General features: G+C 41.9%; 1 protein-coding gene across 3 annotated transcripts in view; it reads left to right on the top strand.

Moving 5' to 3' along the window:
* ZNRF3 (zinc and ring finger 3) overlaps positions 1 to 22,247 on the top strand; it is a 100,529-nt gene that overhangs the window by 50,246 nt on the left and 28,036 nt on the right. For all 3 annotated transcript variants that reach the window (XM_075515772.1, XM_075515773.1, XM_075515774.1), the window contains exon 2: positions 11,274 to 11,399. In XM_075515772.1, the coding sequence (XP_075371887.1) occupies positions 11,274 to 11,399 (126 nt within the window). The remainder of the gene's footprint in view (positions 1 to 11,273; positions 11,400 to 22,247) is intronic.

The following is a 22,247-nucleotide window of genomic DNA, read 5'->3' as shown; positions in this document are numbered from 1 at the left end:
GTCACACCATAGCCACCTGTGGACGGTGCCAGGGAGGGGATACTCTGACCTCCTGTATGTGAGTGGAAAGGGAAGCATTTAAACTAAAAGGGAGGGATTTTTAATAATTTCTTACAGCAAGATTGACACTTGGAACTGGCACTAAGGTTGGCATTTGCAGAGCTTGACTTCCCAACTGGAGGTCCGCTTTACTAGTGAGCTTGGCAGAGCTTGACTTTTCAAGTGAGCTAACCAAGGAAATAGGCTATTGGCAGGGTAGGAGTCAGGGGTCCTTATAACCTTTTTAAGTCTCCTGGGATATGGAAAGGCCCCCTGGGAAATGACTCTCTTCTCTACTCAGCTCCTTCCTAATCTTTTATTAAAGTAATATGTTGATCTCCATAGAATTTCTTTGGCTTTAAAACAGAATAAGCAAACAAATGGATTGTGTGTGTGGGTTGGTAAGGACGAAGTGAGCTTTGATAGTCGAATGATGTTGGTAGAGGAGGGGTCAGAGCTGCTGTTTCTGTTTGAAAATTGTGACTTTTGACTTGTAGCTTTGGTTCATATTTCAGGGAGTGCTTAAGTATAGCCCATACAGACGCTTGAGCAAGGTCTCAATTTCCTTTTTTCCTAGCACACTAATGCATTGCGTCTGCCTTCTGCCTGCTGCAGAACCTGCTACAGAATGCTGTCCAATGTTTAAGGTACAGTTAAGTGCTAGAGCTGCATTTTTTTTCATGTTAAACCAAGCAAAACCACCACTTTCTATCAAGCTGAAAAACTCCATTCAAACATTAAAATTCTACACTGTTATTCCAGTTCTAGATGTTGTTTTCTGAAAGTTCATGCTGGAAAAAATCTTCACTATTTCAGCATGGGTTTTATTTTTGATTTTCTGTTCATTTCAGTGGCCTAAGTCCTCATGCCACAGTACCATCTTCCTTTCTAACATTTTTCTAGCCATGCAGTGAAGTCTGGTCAGACAGCTATTGGTGTTTATTGCACAAACACCTCCCCAAGATGGAGAGCAAGAAAACTACTGCTTTGTCTGAGAATCAGGGTTAATTCGCTTGTAAACCAGTGATGAGAACGTGACAGGCACTTGCACTGCACGAGTCCTGTTGTAAGCACCATCTGCCCCAGTGGGTGGTATGTTGCCGCATCTGGGCACCTAATCAGTAGAAGTAACACCGGTGTTTTAAGCTTGAATTCTTAAATTCATTAGCTGATGTTGCACTTTTAGTTTATATCCCTGTTTCAGAAAATTGCAATATATTCTGTCTGTCATGATCTACTGAGACTACTACAATGTCAGCCTGTGGAATCCGAGCAGAATCTACTATTTCTGGCTTGATGTGGTAGAGTGCTTTTGTGGACAGAAAGTTTTCTGTCGATGCAGCCCATGTCTTACTGGCCTTGCTGTTGACTCTCTGGATTTTTCTGTATCTTAAATATGTGTTTTTCAGAATTGTGCTACTGGGTTGACACTTCTGATATGCACCTTAAACATAACATGGTTTTTTATTTGAGAACACAGACAAAAACCTGCCATGCCTGCCTTCTCATCCTCTCTTTTTGGTCCTTCGGACAGGAGTAGGTCCCCAGAGCCCTTGTGTGTTATTTTGTGGTCTTAGGTGGTCTAGAATTTGTACTAACTTTGACACTACAAAAGTATATTTCATTCATCTGCTCGCAGCATGGATCTGTGAGCCATTTTTAAATCTCTCTTTTATTACTTTTGCCCTTTCTTCTCCTGCCTGGTAAATTTTCACTTCTGTGAGTAAATCAGTTCTGTATGCTTGGAGGGATGGTAGTTGCCCAGAGAGATGGTATGTGGGTGCTGTCGTGGTTTAACCCCAGCCAGCAACTAAGCCCCACCCAGCCGCTCGCTCACTCCCCCCAGGTGGGGTGGGGGAGAGAATCAGAAGAGTAAAAGTGAGAAAACTCGTGGGTTGAGATAAAGACAGTTTAATAGGTAAAGCAAAAGCCGCGCATGCAAGCAAAGCAAAACAAGGAATTCCTTCACTCCTTCCCATGGGCAGGGGGGTGTACAGCCATCTCCAGGACAGCAGGGCTCCATCACACGTAACGGTTACTTGGGAAGACAAACGCCATCGCTCTGAACGTCCCCCGCTTCCTTCTTCTTCCCTAGCTTTATATACTGAGCATGACGCCATATGGTATGGAATAGCCCTTTGGTCAGTTGGGGTCAGCTGTTCCAGTTGTGCCCCCTCCCAACTTCTTCTGCACCTGGCAGAACATGGGAAGCTGAAAAGTCCTTGACTAGTGCAGCAACAACTAAAACATCAGTGTGTTATCAACCCTGTCTTCAGCACAAATCCAAAACATAGCCCCACACTAGCTACTGCGAAGAAGATTAACTCCATCCCAGCCAAAACCAGCACAGGTGCTCAGTCAGTCCCTCACCCAGTCCCTGCCCCTGCAGCAGTGTTATTTCTGGTTACTGTTCCAAAACCATGAGATTTTGTTATACCTGGGTTATCCAAATCTTTCTGTCAAATACATAACTAAACAAAGGGGAAAATACTTCTGTTTTGTATTTCAAAATGTGCTGGTACATCAGAGGCAAGAGAGAACCTTAAAAGAATAGAGATGCTTACCAGGGTGGAATGTAACTTTAGTTTGGACAGGCAATATTGAGTCTGGTTCTGCTAGCATATACTTCAGAATTTTATAGCACATACTCCTTCATGACCACGAGGAAGTCATACATCAATTTTTTGGAAAAGGATGTCTTGGTATCCTGGCCTTTGTTTCATGAACTGGGAACTGTATGTAATGCTGCTCTGCACATTAATCCTCTGCCACACAAAGTATGAAAGTCCTTATGGCAGTGTTACCAACTGAAGTTCCAGATCAATGCAGAGAGTTACTTAGGGCCCTCTGACATATATGTAAATCTTTACCTGGTTTCACAGAGGTACGTTTATTCATTGTATGCTGAATTACCAATAACAATCAGCCACAGATTCTGGTGGTGCACATTGCGTGTGAGTAGATATGACTGCCTTTTGTGATACACTCAATGGAACAATGAGAATAAGCAAATGGTGAATAGGTATCTAGGAGACTTACTAAATCTGAGAGATGCTTTGGTTTTTTTTTTTTTTTAAATCAGGTCAACTTCAAATATGGGGTCAAAATCCAAAAATGAATGAAAAATATCTATCCCTTGTATCTCTTGCACTATTATTTGTCAGGAGATAAAACACCTGAGTTAGTTATAGGGGATTAAGCACAGAGGGAGACACTGGCAGCTCGACTGGGAGGAAGACTAAAATTTAACTAAGAAAAGAATGGGAAGAATAAATAGGTAATTTTAGTGAAGAGGTTCTTGTTTAGTTTGATTGTTATTGATCCCATGTTGCTGTGACCAGAGCACACATTCTAAACTTTGTATGTGCCTCACTATGTTTTAACCAGAGTTCAGCCAGAAGAAAGCTTGGGAAGGTAATGCTGAATCTCAAAGGCATGTTATCAAAGTTTTTAAGACTGTCCAGGTCTTGTTATCCAGACCTGGCTTGTATTTATTAGAACTGATGTCTTTGCAGGAAAGGGAAAGAGTTGGGATCTGTTAGGGTTTTGTTGTTTTGTTTCCAGTGGAACCAAAATTAGGGAATCTGTTTACAATGTTGACATGCTCTGTCTTTCTGCAAACTACTGGAACTATGTAAGACACACAAATGCCAGCCTGGTTTTATCCAAGCTAGCACAGGCCCCAGAGCAATATAATGGGATCACCCTGATACGTGTGGACATGACTGTCCTGCTTCCACACCTAAGCCAATAAATATTTGGTGGCATGATAGACCATGTGGATTTAATGGCTTGAAGGTTGAGGCTCACTTGTGATCTTCACATGGTGTGAATGTACCCTTTGGCTTTTTTCTTTGTTTGTTTAGGCCCTTTGGGATCCTTAATTGTAGTGTGAATTGGGGGAAAAAAAAAATAACCCTGTGAAAGGGCCACTGAAGCTGGCTTTCCTGTTAGCCATTGGAGTCTCAATATGAAGTGTGAATGAAATACTGTTGGCTGGGATGTGAAGCCAGAAAGAAATTTATGCAGAGAAGAGATTTGTGGGTAGAAATTGCATGCTCAGAGTGGTGCGCCACAAACATGATTCTAACAGTGTTGGCCAGAAGGGTTACTACAGGGCTTGGTGTGTTCAGGGAGAAGAAAGTTGCAGTAGGTAAGATGGAAATTGATGAGTTGATGTACAAAGAAGAGATGTGCATTCCCTGCTGAAACAACCACAATAAGGGATTTTTGGAAGTGGTGTAAAAATGTTATGCAAAACCCCAAATGTTTTTTTGAGGTGGGAGAATTGAATGTCTTCTCTTGATGGGTGGGGTAGGGACAAAATTTTGAGGAAGGTGATCAGATTGCCATTGGTAATTTAACCATGAGGCATGAGATCAGGATGAGGTTGATGGAGAAGCTGGTTTGAGTGGAGGTTTAAATGATCTGCATTAAAAACCTGAAATCTGAACAATGTGAACAGATGAGAGCACCCAGAGAGAAGGTGAGAAGAGTACTGTCACAGAAATCCATGAGGAGCCCAGAGGAAGAGGTGCTGGAGGGTGGGGACAGAGGTCATGCTCCCAAGTTCTGGTCATGATAAGATTAGTGAATTGGTAGATTGTACAACCTGTCATTGACTTCATAATGCCATTTTATTAAAAGAGCTGACACTGGGTACTTGAATATGAGTTCCCTCAATGTATTAATGGTTACACAGAACTGATGACTAATGTGTCTGACTTAGCTGAGTATTTGTGTTGGTCCTGTAGATCTTCAGATTCACTGGAACAAATAGTCTAGGAACAGTTTGGCTTTGCAATGCACATGTTTTTAATTGAACAGTGCAATGTTTTTGTCAATTGTCCCTTCCCGAAACATACAGACTTTGAGGGAGTACTGCTGGCATAATCTAATTTGTTTCGTTAATTACTCTGGTGAGATTCCAGTGTGATGCAACAAAATCCTTGGGAGTTTGTAGCCTGCAGATGTACCTAGTAAGTTCTCTACATTTGCCAGCACAGAGCCTGCGGCACCCTGTTAGTTTTGCTTACTGCTTACACTGGGTTTTGCGTTTGGGTTTGAGGTTTCTCATGTGCAAGATCATTGTGCCATTGTGTGGTGGTTTAATAAATTTTGGTCTTCTCCCTGCTTCAGTATTCTATGCACTGGTAGGAAATGTAAGGTAGACATTCTGTGCCTACCTTACATTTGTAGTTGGACTACAAAATGGAATCCACTTGCTGTGGTCATGTTTGTCCTTGCACAGCAATGGTGGTAGCCAGCATGGCCATGCTGGAAGAGAGTTCTGCTGTGACAGCTGTTTGGTTTTGTTTGCTAGCCAGAACACAGCTTTCTTCTAGTAACTAGTTCATAGTACAACCTTGCTGTAGTTTGTGAGTAAAAGCGTGTGTTCTAAGTGGGTTCAATTCATGGGTTTGGACAAGAATTTGAAAATTTCTTTCCCTCAGTGTGAATACAACTGTGTGAATGGCATGAGTCCTCTACTGAGGAGATGAGTTCCTGCTTAATTTTTTCCCCTTTATTGACAAACTTGCCAGGGATTCCTTTTTTAGGTTCTTGCATCAGGATAGAGTTCAGAAACTTCCTAGGAAACGTAGTTCTTTGGGCTAGTTTCAAGAAGCAGGGGCTGTTGGTATTTGGAAAAGGAGTTTCAGAATGCCATATAGTGGTCAGTAAATGATGAGCAGAAGTCACCTCTTGCCAGAAAAATAATTGATATTTCTCAGATCTCGTACAGTCCTTCATTCTTACCTGTTCTCCAGTCCGGCTTCTTGTTCCACATTCAATTTGAAGTCTTGTGCAGCTTTTCAAAGAGACAGCTCATTTAGTTACACATACTGGTCTTGGTTTTAATGTGTGTTCCAAAATTCAGTCTCTGGATTTCAGACTTAGTGCCTGCTACCTACTGCATGATACACATGCCTCAGATGATAGTAGCTAATATTGTCATGCGTATTTTGTCCAAGCAGCTGTAAGCACATGACGCTCTCTGAATCCTTCTTAATGCATGCAGTTTCTCAGAGTCTTCTTTCTTGGCTGATCTTGTAAAGTGAGATGAGAGGGTTTTCCTCTAAGATTTTCCTCTAGTCTTTAGACAACACATGCCTCTGCTGGAAGGGAGAAAGTACTGAATATGCTGTCTGTTCCCACCTTCTTCTGATTGGAAGGTAGGAGCTCTGCAAAGCTACATTACAGGAGTGGCCATCCTTTATGATCTTGGAAGCTGCATACCAATTTTTTCATACAACAGGAGACAAGAGTCCTGCAGTTCTATCATGGAGAACCATAGGGACAATGAATGTGGTTAGTGGTTTGTCAGAAAGACATGAGTGCCTTTTTAGGGGTCTCATTATTCCATTTGTGTTGAAGCTAGAGTCAAAATGATCCAGTAATTTCAGCCTCGGCAGATTCTGCTGGAGGCAGGAACCAAATGACGTGGCAGTCTCCATTTCAGCAAAACTCTGCTGTTGGTGTATGATATGAACCTGGAATGAGACTTACAGGAGCCATAGGCTGGTTGGTACCTTATTGTGTCCTTGATTGCTCTGTATTTTTGCCGCCATTCATAGAATCATAGAATGGTTGGAAGGGACCTTAAAGATCATCTAGTTCCAACCCCCCTGCCACGGGCAGGGACACCTTCCACTAGATCAGGTTGATCAAAGCCCCGTCCAACCTGGCCTTGAACACTTCCAGGGAGGGGGCATCCACAACCTCTTCCAGGGTCTCACCACCTTCACAGTAAAGAATTTCTACTCTAAATCGACCCTCTTTCAGTTTAAAACCGTTACCCCTTGTCCTGTCACTACACTCCCTGATAAAGAGTCCCTCCCCATCTTTCCTGCAGGCCCCCTTTGAGTACTGGAAGGCTGCTCTAAGGTCTCCCCGGAGCCTTCTCTTCTCCAGGCTGAACAACCCCAACTCTCAGCCTGTCCTCATACGGGAGGGGCTGCAGCTCCCTGATCATCTTCGTGGCCCTCCTCCGGACCCGCTCACGCAGGTCCATGTCTTCCTTATGCTGGGGGCCCCAGAGCTGAAAGCAGTACTCCAGGTGTGGTCTCATGAGAGCAGAGGGGCAGAACCACCTCCCTCGACCCTCTGGCCACGCTTCTTTTGATGCAGGCCAGGATGCAGTTGGCTTTCTGGGCTGCGAGTGCACGTTGGCGGGTCATGCCCAGTTTTTCATCCACCCGTACCCCCAAGTCCTTCTCCGCAGGGCTGCTCTCAACCCACTCATCCCCCCCAGCCTGTACCCATGTTTGGGATTGCCCCGACCCAGGTGCAGGACCTTGCACTTGGCCTTGTTGAACTTCATGAGGTTCATAGGGGCCCAGCTGTCTAGGCTGTCAAGGTCCCTCTGGATGGCATCCCTTCCCTCCAGAGTATCAGCCACCCCACTCAGCTTGGTGTCATCCGGAAACTTGCTGAGGATGCACTCAATCCCACTGTTCATGTCCCCAACAAAGATGTTAAATAATACTGGTCCCAATACGGACCCCTGAGGGACACGACTGGTCACTGGTCTCCACCCGGACATCGAGCTGTTGACCGCAACTCTTTGAGTGTGACCATCCAGCCAATTCCTTATCCACCGAGTGGTCCACCCATCAAATCCATGTGTCTCCATTTGAGAGAGGTGTTGTGCGGGACGGTATCAAATGCTTTGCACAAGTCCAGTCGCTCTTCCCTTACCCACCAATGCTGTAACCCTGTCGTAGAAGGCCACTAAATTTGTCAGGCACAATTTGCCCTTAGTGAAGCCATGTTGGCTGTCACAAATCACCTCTCTGTTTTCCATGTGCCTTATCATAGTTTTCAGGAGGATCTCCTCCATGATCTTGCTGGGCACAGAGGTGAGACTGACTGGCCTGTAGTTCCCTGGGTCTTCCTTTTTTCCCTTTTTAAAAATGGGGGTTATATTTCCCCCATGTTATGTTTCCCTACCTTCCTCTGTGACTAGTTCTCATGTTTGTTTCTTCTGGTCATGCCTCTTATAACAGGAAAGAGAATTTATTCTGGACAGTTACACTCTTTCCATGGGGGTCTAACCATGAAGCTCTCCTGAACCTATAAACATTAGCTTGCTGATAACTATTTTGGAGTCCTAAATCTTGTGCCTTTCCCTTCCCCTCCCAAAATATTTGTATCATGGGTAAAAAAGCTTTTTTTTCCCTATTTAGTAAAGTCTAAAATCATAAGGAATTGTTAGCTGTGGCACCCCAAAGGTCGAGCAAAGCTTTTTGTTTAAGTGATTTGTTGGTTCTTGATAGAAGTGTGGAGGTTATTTGAGTCTTGAGGGCTGTGCTGCTTCCAGGCCTATGATTTTTGTCTACTAAACTGTGCATAGGTCCTTTTCCAGGCCACCTAGCTTTTTGAAGGAGACAGGAGTGTTCAGAAATGCAACTTTGATTTTGCTAAGCGCCTGGGAGCTCTGTGCCACATAGGATACATGCCCTGTGTATGAAGGTGAGATGCTTGAGCTAGGGTATGCCAGAGTGCTTGACTGGTGCAAATTCCTGACTGTCTTGAAAACCCTATTCAGAGGCCTTTAATACTCTACACTGCAAATAACTGTCTTTAGAATTGTGTGTAATTTGCAGATTTTTTGCCTCTAAATAGGAGGGCTGTCTTCTCAGATGTTTGGGGCATTGTTGTTGGAGACAGGGTGTCGGCCGGTATTGTCATTGAGAAGGGGACAAAATCACCAATTTCTTTTTAAAGGTAAGGAAGCACAGGCTTTGTAAAAGGAAGAGAAGAGGCTCTTTCAACTTTGGGCTTATCCTTATTGCCAGGGACATGACTGCAGCGTGTGCGTGGTGATGATGATCTAAAGGGCTATTCACCCTTGGAAACTGTTCCGGAATAACAGTATTCTGGAGAAAAGTGGCTGCGCAAAGAATTTTCTGTTCCTCTTGGCCTTCTTCCAAGATGTTTTCTGGACTAAAGCGGGTAGAGACAGTATTTTTTGTATGGTTGGGAAAAAAAGACCAAGACTTTTCATCTCATGACAGTGTATAGAAAGATCCTGAGCTGTTCATATGGTGGTTTGTAACACCATAATGCCTTATCCTGTCAGACAGAAAAAAAAGGACGAAAGGGTGGAAGTTTTCTTTTAATCATCAGTACTTTTTTGAGGTGATAGAGTTACAGAGTAAAATGTTCCTCCTCTGTTGGTGTACTGTTTGTCTGCTCTGTAACACTAACCCACTTAAAATTTGTGTGGCTCTTTTTGAAGTTATTTTAAACCCTCAGCAGTGTATACAGATTTTGTAACCTTGGATAAAAGCACCTGAGTCGTGGTTTCAGTTTTGCCCTTTCAGGCATGTGGAAATTGCCCCAGCACATTTCAAGGATTTTGAACTAGAAACTTCTTAGATATGGGTTATGGTTTCAAAGCTCAAGTGATACAGCGTACGTCAAGGGAATTACATCAAGGGAATGGTTCTCTGTTTCTTTAGATATTTAATATAGATTAAAGCTTTGTGTTTACTTAAAGGATCCCATGGACTCCTTTTGGGGTTAATTATGTTGAAATAAATGCTCTGGCAATTTTGGAGAGAGTGCTCTCTGCCTGACTCCCTTCCCTGTTTTTATGTCTGTGCTGAATAGTTTTCTCCATCAGATGCTGAGTTCATCTTCTAGTGATAGTACCTGTCCCAAGCTTTTAAACAGAGGAAGTTGAACTGCTCATCCATGTGAGACTGTAGACAGCTCCGTAATGCGTAATAGTAACTCATACCAAAAAAAAGAGGAAGGATTAATTAAGAGTTGGGCAGAGGATTCTACTGTCTGCCTAGTATTGTGGTGGCCTGTTTTTTTCTCAAAATACAGGTGGATTGGTGATGGATCTTGAAAAACAATGAGTGGTAGGAAAACCTCTGTATTGCATCAGATCACCATCATGTTTCCCATATTTCACGGTAATCACTGAAGTTATTCAGAAAGTCAGGGCCCCACAAGATGATATAAATAGGTCTCCTTGTATTGAATCACTTGCAGAATGAAAGTCAAGGTACAAGACATGGGAGAAAAGGACAAAACGACAAGCTGGGGATGCAGAAGAGATGGCAGGATTAGTGACCATTACATGGTGCTACTTTGCATGGATTAGTGAGATATATGTAAATTATTGAGCAGTATAATCTTCTATTATAATCAGCTCCCAGAAAACAAAATTGTCATAGTGTTGACAGCAGTTTGTGTTTTTCTTCAGCTAGTTTGGCAAAGGTGAGATTTAAGGAAAGGCATGAAGCTGGATAAAGTACAGAGTTTTTTTGCAAAGAACTTTTTGTGCATATGTGTTAAAGCCTGGGCAACTCTTAAGCAAGGGTCTGTGAAACATCTGAGATTTTAGTTGAGGGGAAAAAGAGAACAAAGAGAACATAGTAAATATCGTAAGAAGTTGAATGTTTCACACCCTAGTCTCTACACAAAGATAGTATCCTAATGAAGGACAGCAAACTTGGAAAAGACAAAGAAAGTTAAAAGAATCAATGCATAGGAAGCTCCTTGCCATAATAAAATTAGAGTAACTACATAGTGTTGGAAGGAGGAGGAGGAATATCTGAAATTAAAACAAATACGTATTGTTGCCTGGTGTAAGAAACACAAATACCTAAAAGGAGACTGAAGTTTCTCACTTCATGATACCTCCCCCTCATTGGGGTTCAGAAAAAACTAGAGACTGTTCCACAATAGTGAGGAAGCTTCTTGTACCTTACTGTGAACTACATGATAGGCATGTTCCAAAGGATGACAGACAGTTAACGTTGTGCAAATATTAAAAAAAAAAAAAAAAGTGATAATGCCTCTCAAACATTGGTTCTGGATCTTATGACATGTAAAGCTTTTATGAGTGACTCCGCAAAACAGTTTGTATTATTTCTGTCAGTTTGCAAGGAAAGGTGGTTTGCAATACAAAGTAGAGCTTTGTATTTAATTATTTTATACCTGAGAAAAGGACTGATAATCACATTTAATTGTGAGCCTTAAATGATTTTTCATAAGCAAGATGACAGTGAGCTCACATAACATTGCAAGATTTTGTACTCATCGCATGCTTCAGAAACGTACTGAATTCTTTATACATGCGCCCTTATGTTTCATTTTTTCTGGTGTACCTTAATAAATGAAAGTGTATTTGTTATGAACTAAGGTATTCAAAAGCAATCTGTCTGTTTTTTGAATTCTACTGATTGGCTAAGGGTTTCTTTCTGATTCTATTTCAGATGCATCCACTCGGACTGTGTAATAGCAATGATGAGGAAGACCTATACGAATACGGCTGGGTAGGAGTGGTGAAACTGGAACAGCCAGAGTTGGAGCCTAAGCCATGCCTCACTGTCTTAGGAAAGGTAAGGGGGTAGTTTGGGGTAAATGCTGCATGTAACTGTTTCTTGGAAGGGTTAGTTCCTTTCTGAGAAAAATCAGCAAGAAATCAAGAGAAAACTCCCTTTACTTCACGAATTATTCCTGTTTTGCCTGTTTTCACCCTAGATGCTTCAGGGAAAGATAATGTAATAACTCAGCTGATAGAGATGGTGATGAGGAGCTGAGTGCACACATTCCTTTTTTGAGCTCTTTAGGAACCTAACAAAGACTTCTGCAAAAATGGCTGTTCAGCAGAAGCAGTATTGGAGTAGAAATAGGGTGCACTGCAAGTGTGATGCTAACTCAATCAAAGGAAGCTTCTTATCAAAAGCAGTCAAAATGAAAGCATTTTATTGGTTTTCCTTAGGTACAATTTTCTCAGAAGACATATATTCATTTCCTCTTTTGGGGGGAAGAGGAGTCTTCTAGGGTTGAAGAGATTTCTTTGCTTTAATTGCAGAATAGATATCTCTGATAACAAGTGAATCTTATTGTATTGGTCAAAGAAATAAAAATTTTCATCTTGCTGGAATGTCGCTGTGGAATACAGCCTCTGGAATCTAAATTCTTTGCAAAACATTTCCCTTTGTTTTATAGGGTAAAGTCAGTAAGATATCATTACTGCTGCCAGATATGTTTCAAAGGAAAGCAGAAAGCTGTCCTTTTTTTGTTCGTAGCTTAGAATTTTTGAGGATTGAGGTTATTATATGTTGACATTTGAAGTCTAGAGAGTTGGAAGTGTGTGAAAGAGCATAGGCCACAAGTTCTACCAGTAACTGAGTAGTTGAAAATGCATAAGATCCCTGGGGTTCATTATAAAATCCAGCTGGCTCAAGTTGCTGAGACTTTGGTGGGATAGTGTTGGTGACTTCAGGTGAGCAGTGAAAATGTAGTATATCAGGCAGAAAATAAAATCCTAGGTTGACATTTTGTAGGTAAAACTTGTCTCTGTATATTTATAAACAAAACTTCTAAAAACCCTACATTTCAAAGGAAATGGGAAGCCATCTGCTTGTCTAAAATTTGCTGCAGGTTTAGCTTGTGGTACATGGTGAGAAACATCTCTCTAAGAAGTGACCGCCCTTTCTATTGAATTTCAGCATAATACAACTTTTTTTTCTAACTTGGAATACTGGTTTTTGTTTCACAGAAATTCCAGCTGATGCTTCTTTGCTCTTAGGAGGGTAAAATCTGAGGATAAGGTCTCGTGAGGATAGGAATTAGAGAAGATTGGGTACTGAAAGATGCACAGTAAACCATAAGTAAACTCCAGGAGTAAGTTGAGTCTTGGGAAAGCCATTTAAGGAAGGAATCTGTTCAGTCCCATCTCTCACGCTTTTGAAAAGCTTGTGAGGAAGTAGGTATGCAAAATGGATGAAGAAAGTGGAAACCATAGATATCCTGCACAAACAATGTTATGAATATTTTCTGACATAGTGACATTGCTTGCCTGACCGACTGCTATGTACCCAAATCCCGCCATGTCCTCTATATTCCCCATGTCCCCGAAGCCGCATCGATCTCTAGAATGAGTACACCTCAGTATCTGCTGATCCTAGCTTCCTGAAGCTTGGCCTGCTGAACAGCAGACCCTGGCTTTGCTTCAGGAGCTCTGTAGCATCTACTTTGATGCATAATGAGGGTGATGTGACTCCTGCATCCTGCATAGGGTGTGTCCAGAGAGTTTGGGCACAATGTTTTGTGTGTGTCAGTTTATGTGCAGTAATTTTAACAGGTGAAAAAAGACCAGCCAAGGTTCTAGGCAATACTTGCTTCTTGGTAACTGAATGCAGCTCCTCATTCTGTATTTTCATGTCGCATTTATCCTTCTCTTCCCGAAATATTTGTGCCCTATTTCATGCCTGCTGCTGTAGTTTCTCCTCTCCATCTTTTCTCTGCAACCCTTCTGTTCAGTCCTCCCTATGCTCAAGTCACATCCTGATTTAGAAGAAATTTAGAATTCTTGAAATATCGTTGAGTGTAGATAGCAGGAGCATCAGCCATGAGCTTCTTGCAGGTCTGTCAATTACGTCAGCCTGGTTATCTTACCAGTGGGAACAAATTGCATTGCGATTGTCTGGGTCTCTGAAAAGTTCAGTTGCCATGCAATTTGGTGAAGATGGCTACATGAGTATTCAGTTTGGCCTGCAAACTGTTTTGTCTGGGTAAGTATCAAACCTGCTGCATCTGTGTATGTGTCTTCTTCTGGTTGTTTTTAGGATTTGGCAGCTGTTTGACTTAAAAGAAAACATGAAAGGGAAATGGAAAGAGAAAGGGAAAGGGAGGGGGAGAGGGAGAGGAGAGGAGGACAAGGGAGGGGGGAGGAGAGGAGAAATGGAATGAAAAAGAAAAGGAAAAGGCAAGGAGAGGGGAAAGGAAAAGAGAAAGGAAAGGAAAAAGGAAAGGAAAAGAAAATAAAATGAGGGAGGGGTGGCCTTGAACAGGGAAGGGAAATGGAACTTCTTCCATTTAGAAAAGGAGGAAGAAATGAAGGAGTGCAAGGCTACTGTTTGTTCCTCATTTAGTTTGATTTATCCGGCCCGCAAGGTGGCTTGTCCTGCACTATTTGATCTTCCAGACAAATACTGTGTTTGCCTTTCAGTAGAGTTGCGGTAAGCTCTTGCTTTTCCAAAATTCTGTAAAGTAGGCCTGCCCAACTGCAGCATCTATTGTGGAGATAATGTGGCTGTTACAAGATGCAGGGCTGATGCAACGTTTCAGAAGCGTACTGGCCTCTTGGGTATATGAAGTGTTGCATTTCAGCTTTGCTGGTGTTGCTAATATCCAGATATTATGCAAGTGAGATGAATGGCAAAGCAACCCCTTGTTACACACACATCTGCATGAATGACTCAGGTGGGTAACAGTAAGACTTCACTGAATGTGAATATTCTTACTTCCTTAAAAGATGTAGTAGAGTTTGTAAAATCAAGCACATAGGGCATTGAACTTCTAGACCACAGGAATTCTGCTTTGTCTAGTTAAGTCTGACTGTGTGATCAATTATACGTCCTGCTGGAAGCAGATACATCTCCCCTTTTCAGTTCCCGTTTATTTCCTAATGCTGGAATTGCCATTGGGATCTTCTCGTATCTATTCTTAGCTCTTAACTCCATTAGAAGCCATTCTGTGAAATAAAAGCCAAATCTTGCATGTTGGGAAAGTGATGTGATTGCATCAATTTGACCTACTGATTTGATAGTAGGCATAAAGTTGGTGCCAGGAAGGTGAGAGAAGTTAAGGACTTGCTTTCTTTTAAAACTGTCATGGGCATAATTGAAAGTCTGCCTCAACAATTTAGGGCAAAATAAAAAGACCCTGCCAGGGCAGTTGTCTGTGTATGCACTTCCCTTTTTTCCAGCTTATGGCACATGTGGGCAATTCTGTTTCATTTGGACACTCTTCACTGAGAAAGCTAGTTTGGGTATCCTCATCTTTGCTATGAACTAAGAGGATACACATGGAGAATTATCCTGGCTCAGCTGGCAATTACTCTGTCCATCTTTCTTACGTACATAAGGAATGGATAACCTTGTCAGCTTAAGCCTATCATAAATGAATGTGTTTAAAAGCTCAGACTAACTCAAACCATAAAAGAGTCTGTAAGTCCTGTTTTAAGGGAGCCAATTTAAACTCGTTTCACTAAAACTGGTGAACATTTGTGTTGAGTAATATAGTAGTAGAAGCAAAAAGATTATTGCTTGTGCCTGTATGGTGGAATGCATGCATATATGAAGGAATAAATTATGAGGTTTTGTTTAGTTTAATAGGAAAGGAAAAGAAAGAAAATAGAGATGATATTGTGGGAAGTTTGGAATATTGTGAAGTAGAATGTAGAGACTACTTAAAAGCTGTTTGTAGAGCTAAATTCTGTGACACACAAATCTGGTACAAAGATGTATGGGTTTATTCTTATTGTTTTTAGTTGTTGTGGTCTTTTTTGAATTGGGGTGTTTTGGTTTTGGGTTTTTTTGTTTTGTTTGGGGTTTTTTTGTTTTGTTTTTAGTAAAACCCTGGTCTGTGTTTTCAGAAGCTTCACTCCACTTGTTTATCCATGTGCTAAATGGGATTGGTAGCTGTACAGAATTTAATGTGTCCATTTCCATATAGATTTTTTAATTGCTCATCCTTCTTAGTCAGATTTATATGGTGTAATGGAAATGAAAGAGTTTAAAAAAAATGTATCTCCTGTTAGAGTGCCCGTGAAAACTGGACCCTGATTGGGAAAGGGGTGTGTGTGGCAGCTGTGATTTAACATTGCCTTTGATCACAGTGCAGCCCTGTTTGAGGCAATGCTGCATGCAGGCAAAGCAAAGGCCTGGGTTTTACTGATCTCATGAGCTCCTGAATAGGGCTAGAAGGGGAATGACAGAGGAAGAAGAAAGCTTTGGAAATGAAAAGGAAACCCCGTGAACCCGACCAGCATTATTGGCTGGATTTGCCTACCAGGGAGCCGCTCAGTTTCTGCCAGGCTAATTCTGCTCCAACTTCTCTCCCCCACACCCCCGACCCCACCTCCCCCTCTCTCTTTCCTTCTTTCAGACTTTTTTTGTTTTTGAGGCATGGCTGTAGCAACTTGGTTCTCAGGCTGGGAACCCACTGAGCTGTTGCCATGGTCACTGGGAAGCTCTTGGTGCCATGTGCTTCAAAGGGAACCTTTCCCCTCCTGGAATTCCTGCCTTCTCTGCATACAGCACAATGAGACCCCTTCTCCTCTGCTTGCCAGCGCACGTGCTCCAGCAGCGTAACTTTGCTCTGGAGGAAAGGAAAGCAGTGTTGCCTACAATACCTGTTGCATGCCTGCATCCGCTGTGTTGTGATGGCAGTACCTGCATGTGTCCTGCACATTCCAGTATGCAGCCCTCCTCTTCTTCTCCCGCCCCAGTCATTTTTGAAGCAAAGGACACCTGTCAAGACAGTGAAATACAACCCAGCAGTGCCATTGCTTTTTTATTTCAGTACAGGATAGACAATGAGAAAATGCTGCAGATTTGCTTAAAAGTAGCACTTCTTCCCTTTCTGCAGGCTTGAAAGTCCACAGGGAAGGATTTTGTTCTTGTTTCTCTTCCAGGGACTGCTGAAGGGACTCTTCTGTATTAATAGGATGTGTGTATTTGAGGATGTGCATCTGAGTAGAACCTAACAAAGAGAGGATGTCCCTGCTACTACAGCTTCCTGTTTTCTTCAGATCAAAGGCATCTGTAATATGAGGAAATTCCTAACAGTTCTTCCAGTATCCATTCACTTATTTTCTCTCTTTTAAGAGTTTATTTACAAAAACATTGACACAAATACAAACTAGAAGAATCTCTTCTTTTGCCACGTCATCATTATGATGATACTACTTAGGCTGGGGCCAAAATCATCACAACTTCAGTCTGCATTAAACAGTCTGTGATTCCTAACCTTTTGTCTACCAATGTAGTTTAAATGTAAAGATTCTTATAAGGTAGTCAAACGAGAAATCATGGGGCTATGTTGGTAGTTTAGTTCCTGAATAAAGAGTAATCTGTTCTAAGACTTGAGGACCAAGAGGGCCTGTGGGGAGTCAATTTTAATCCTTTTCTTTCAGAGTTACTGAAAGTAATAAAAAAAGAAAGGCAAATGGAACAAAATCAACTTACACCTTTATATTAATAGCCTAAATTAAGCATACAGTTATATGTACAAATTAGAATTGCAGTGACTATATAAGCATACCTTTTGTTTCCGTATAACATTAATAGTTTTATATACAGTTTGAATAATTTCCTGTAGGACTTGATTCAGTTCAGTTGTAGAAATGCATATGGAATTTAGGCAAACGGTCTTCCATGCTAAACTTTTTCAGAAATTAGGACTGAGCTATGCAGTAGATTAAGATCTAAAATTAATGAGACATGCCTAAAACCATTGATCAATGTTTCCAAAACTTTGCTTGTTCAGATACTTTCAGCTGGTAGTGACAGCTGCAGTAACCCACCCTATGATGGGTCCTGTGCCACATGCAGTAGAAGATACTGTCACTTTAGGAAGACTTCTTACATCCATTGAAGTAGTTGACATTCCACTTGTGGTATCTATTCCACAATTTGGGGACCTTTGCTGCCTTCTGTTTGTCAGCCCGTGTTTCTTCTTTGTAAACAGCATCTAAAAAGCATTTGGAATTCACAGAATCACAGAATCGTATAGGTTGGAAAAGACCTTTAAGATCATCAAGTCCAACCATAAACCTAACACTACCAAGACCACCACTATACCATGTCCCTAAGCACCTCATCCAAACATCCTTTAAATACCTCCAGGGATGGTGACTCAACCACTTCCCTGGGCAGCCTTTTCCAGTGCTTGATAACCCTTTCAGTGAAGTAAAATTTCCTAATATCCAGTCTAAACCTCCCCTGGCGCAACTTGAGGCCATTTCCTCTTGTCCTATCACTTGTTACTTGGGAGAAGAGACCGACCCCCACCTCTCTACAACCTCCTTTCAGGCAGTTGTAGAGAGCAATAAGGTCTCCCCTCAGCCTCCTTTTCTCCAGGCTAAACAACCCCAGGTCCCTCAGCCGCTCCCCATCAGCCTTGTGCTCCAGACCCTTCACCAGCTCCATTGCCCTTCTCTGGACTTGCTCCAGCCCCTCAATGTCTCTCTTGTAGTGAGGGGCCCAACACTGAACACAGCATTCGAGGTGCGGCCTCACCAGTGCCCAGTACAGGGGGACGATCACTGCCCTAGTCCTGCTGGCCACACTATTCCTGATAGAAGCCAGGATGCCATTGGCTTTCTTGGCCGCCTGGGCACACTGCTGGCTCATATTCAGGCGGCTGTCAACCAACACCCCCAGGTCCTTTTCTGCCAGGCAGCTTTCCAGCCACTCTTCCCCAAGCCTGTAGCGTTGCATGGGGTTGTTGTGGCCCAAGTGCAGGACCTGGCACTTGGCCTTGTTGAACCCCATACAATTGACCTCGGCCCATCGATCCAGCCTGTCCAGGTCCCTCTGCAGAGCCTTCCTACCCTCAAGTAGATCAAAACTCCCACACAACTTGGTGTCATCTGCAAACTTACTGAGGGTGCACTCGATCCCCTCGTCCAGATCATCGATAAAGATATTAAACAGGACTGGCCCCAACACAGAGCCCTGGGGAACACCACTTGTGACCGGTTGCCAACTGGAGTAAACTCCATTCACCACCACTCTTTGGGCCTGGCCATCCAGCCAGTTCTTTACCCAGCGAAGAGTACACCCGTCCAAGCCATGAGCAGCCACTTTCTCCAGGAGAATGCTGTGGGAAACCGTGTCAAAGGCTTTACTGAATTCATTTTGAGGCAGTAGTCTCAAAATTTACAGCAAGATTTAATTGGCCTGGCTGAAAAGTAATAGTATGGGTGACTTTTAAGCTGGTTGGTTGGTTTGTTGGTTTGTTTGTTTCACTGTGTGGCTACATGAAGGTTTGTGTTGGCAGCGTAGTGTCCAGTGGAGGTAGGAACAAGTAAGAGGAGGAGCGTAAAGGGACTGCTCTTTCTGATGGCAGCGCTGGCCTAAATGCATGTCAACTACAGACTGACAAAAGTTGTCCAGCAGTAGAATCTTAATATTGGTTGTTTTGAACTCTCAGACATTCTGTGTTAAGCAGAAAGTTGTTATGAAGCAGAAGAGAAGTTTCTTGAATGAGACTAGACTCCTTTGGTTGTGGACTAGTTGATAGATCTACATTGCACATGCCAAACGTGCCAAAACTCTGATCAAAACACAAACTACATTGTTTATCAATCCCATTGTTTTGTAATGAAAAAAGAGTATGCATTTTGAGGGGAAAAATAGCATCCTGGCTAGTGTTAAAGACTCTGAGCTTCTGAATCAGTCACATTCTTTAAGAGTCTCCATTAACTTTGCATTTAAATTTTTCATTTCCATGGTCTGTTGTCCCAGCACCACCTAAAATTAGAGTTAACTGTGCAAATAAGTAGTATATATAATTGTAATCCCTGCCATACATGTGTTTTTCTTACTGTATTTGTTCTAAAGAATATATTGAGAAACAGAGAGAGAATTACCATTTTCCTGAAGCACCAAAGAACATAAGTGCTGTAGTATCGTACTGTTGTTTCTTGTTATTCCCCACTTCATTATCATTTATAATGTCCAGGACACCTGAAATGTTAACATCCATTTTAAACAACCATAAAACATCTTTAAAAAACGATATGTGAAGTGATACTGTTACTTGTGCAAATATTTTTTGTGTCATTTATCTTTTGACATTATTGTTTCTTACCGCCCCAGTGCTAGCAGTGTGATCAGACCTCTACAGCATATAGACATAATGATTTCTGGAGTTCTAACAAAATTGCATAGATGAGATCAGAAGAGGGGATAATATATGGTTTTTTAGGAAGAAGCTGGATTTTCATAATGACAGACAGAAATAGTCAGTCCTCATAATCTTCCTGATGTGTGTCTATTTATACATAAGTGTGTATTTTTGAACAACAACAAAAAAATCACATAAAGCAAAATGCTTTTGCCAAAAGCTCAGTGTATTTCTGCTTTCCATCTCCTTGTCTCTTCTTCCATCCCCCACAGACCATACTCTTAACAACAAGCCTATTTTAACAGATTGAAAAAGGAATTTGAATGGGAAAAAAAAAGGAAGAAATGTTGCATGTAAGAGTGTTTGGCTGCAGAGAACATGGGGATGCGGCATGAAGCAGCAGTCTCATCACTATAGTTGAAGTCTTGAGTTCATATGTACCTTTCTCATGTCTTTCCTCTTTAAATCCTCTCATTCCATGACTACTTTCCACCTTAATTTCAGCAGTCCCTTTGAGGAGAGAAGGGAAAGGTTGAGCACAGGTAAGAGAACTGACAAGCAAGCCAATTAAATTCTGGAGACAGAGGAAAGGTTTGTGTTGTGTATGGATCATACGGTGAAAGATGTAAAAGGAAAGAGCTGGATCAAAGCCAAAGAGGGGAGTGCTCAAAGGAATGGACAAACAAGGGCTGAATCAGGTTATGCAGTTCAGAAGAAGTAGATCTATCACGTTTTAATTCATGGGTGGTGGTGGGCCCTTTCCATTGGCAACTAGTGCCAACAATCTGTTACTGTGTTATTTTCCTAACTTCCTTTTTGTGTTCACTGTGCAGTTATGAAAAGCAACGGGTATTCATGAAGAAAGGCTGTCTCTTGTGTTTCTCCCTCTGGACACTCCTTAGATTTGCTATTGTTGGATTGATTACTTTAAATAAATGTCCACTTTTAGAGTTGAGTCCTTAGCAGTCCCCACCACCATCTTCACTCCTTTCCAACCAACTGTGGAACACAGCTGCTTCTCCCTTAAGCTAAAGAAGCAGCTGTTGTTGCACAACATGTGTTACTGGAGTCTTTGCTCAGTCAGAACTCCCAGAGAAATTAATGGAAGTCGAGGCTGAGTAAAGACTAAGGAACAATTTTGTAAGATATGCCCCACATACAAATAATAATAATATGTAAATATATAGATATGCTGCATATGTAAATGTTTTATGTCTCTTAAGTTTTTGGACCCTCATGATTCTATGTGCCTTGTGAGCCTCTCAAACATTGAGAGATATTTTTATTTTACATGCAGAATCTACCTATTTCTCTAAGAGGAGAAATGCACAATGGCAGACATGTTGGAAGAACTACAGAAATGGAGTTTGAAGCAGAAAAGTGAGTGGGCAAGTAAGTGCAGCTATGTTGGAGTATAGAAATGAGCACAAAAGAAGGCTGGAAAGCAGAATCAGATACATGGATCAGAAAGTGAAGAAAAAGAGCAGATATAGAGGCAGGGAATGGAATTATTTAGGACTTCACAGATGAGTGACACGCCTAATTTTGGTGCACCAAGAGACAGAAGGCATTGAAAGAAATTGGAGAACTGCGGAATGTAACCAGAGCTGCATCAGAGGGACTCCGATATTCAGAGTAAAAGATGGGCAGATACAATCAGCAGTGGTGGAAAATAGTGGATCGTAAGAAATTGCAGGCATAAAGTGGGAATGTTTTGCCATGATTTTCATGGGATTGAAAGGGAGGAAAGAGAAAATACAACACAAATTGTGCTTCATATCCTACTCCTTTGAGATAACTTGCCAGAAGCTGTTTTTCTGCTCTGAACATTTTGTCTTCATGATGGCCAGGTAGATATTTCTAGAGGTGCCTGTTTGGACGACATGATGATTTAATGTTTGTACTAAGTGCAAGGAATCAACTCCAAATGAGTCAAGTGATCATACTGTGTACTCAAAATTAGTATGAAGTGGGCTTTTTGGTCAATGTAGGGAGCACTAACCAAGCCATTTGCAATTCTAGCAGGTTATTTCTTGAAGAATAGAGCTGGACATAGTTGTGGTATGAATTCTCTAGACAGATTAGGTATATATTATCAACATTTGCATAGCTGTTGCCTTAGAACTGCTTAATATGGATATGAAACTCTCACCAAAACTATTAAAAATATCAAAAGCATGTATGTATTCTAGCGCATTAATGTCTCAGTTGTTGGCCCATGGGTGTTTTGTTCAATTGGTAAGCCAAGAGAATAAGTCACAGACATTTAATTTTTCAAAATGCTCCAAGAACTTGGTCAGCTTTGGATAGGAAAAAAGATGGACCTTAGCCCCGAGGATCCAAATAGTGAGCTTTTAAGAGGTGAGGGGGGGAAGGCATTTGTGAAGAGCACAGAATGCATAGACTCCTGAGTCCATGAACAGTGTTGAAACTCCCAGAGGGTCCCTTCAGCTGACTGTAAGGGACTAATGAGCCAGCCTGGCTGTTTATGGGCTGTGGTTAACCTCTTGCAAGTAAGGATTTCCTGTCGCCAGCAATGAGCT

The sequence above is a fragment of the Mycteria americana genome, chromosome 13 (genome assembly GCF_035582795.1).
Source record: "Mycteria americana isolate JAX WOST 10 ecotype Jacksonville Zoo and Gardens chromosome 13, USCA_MyAme_1.0, whole genome shotgun sequence".
NCBI classification, from domain to species: domain Eukaryota; kingdom Metazoa; phylum Chordata; class Aves; order Ciconiiformes; family Ciconiidae; genus Mycteria; species Mycteria americana.
This window is presented reverse-complemented; position numbering and strand designations above follow the sequence as displayed.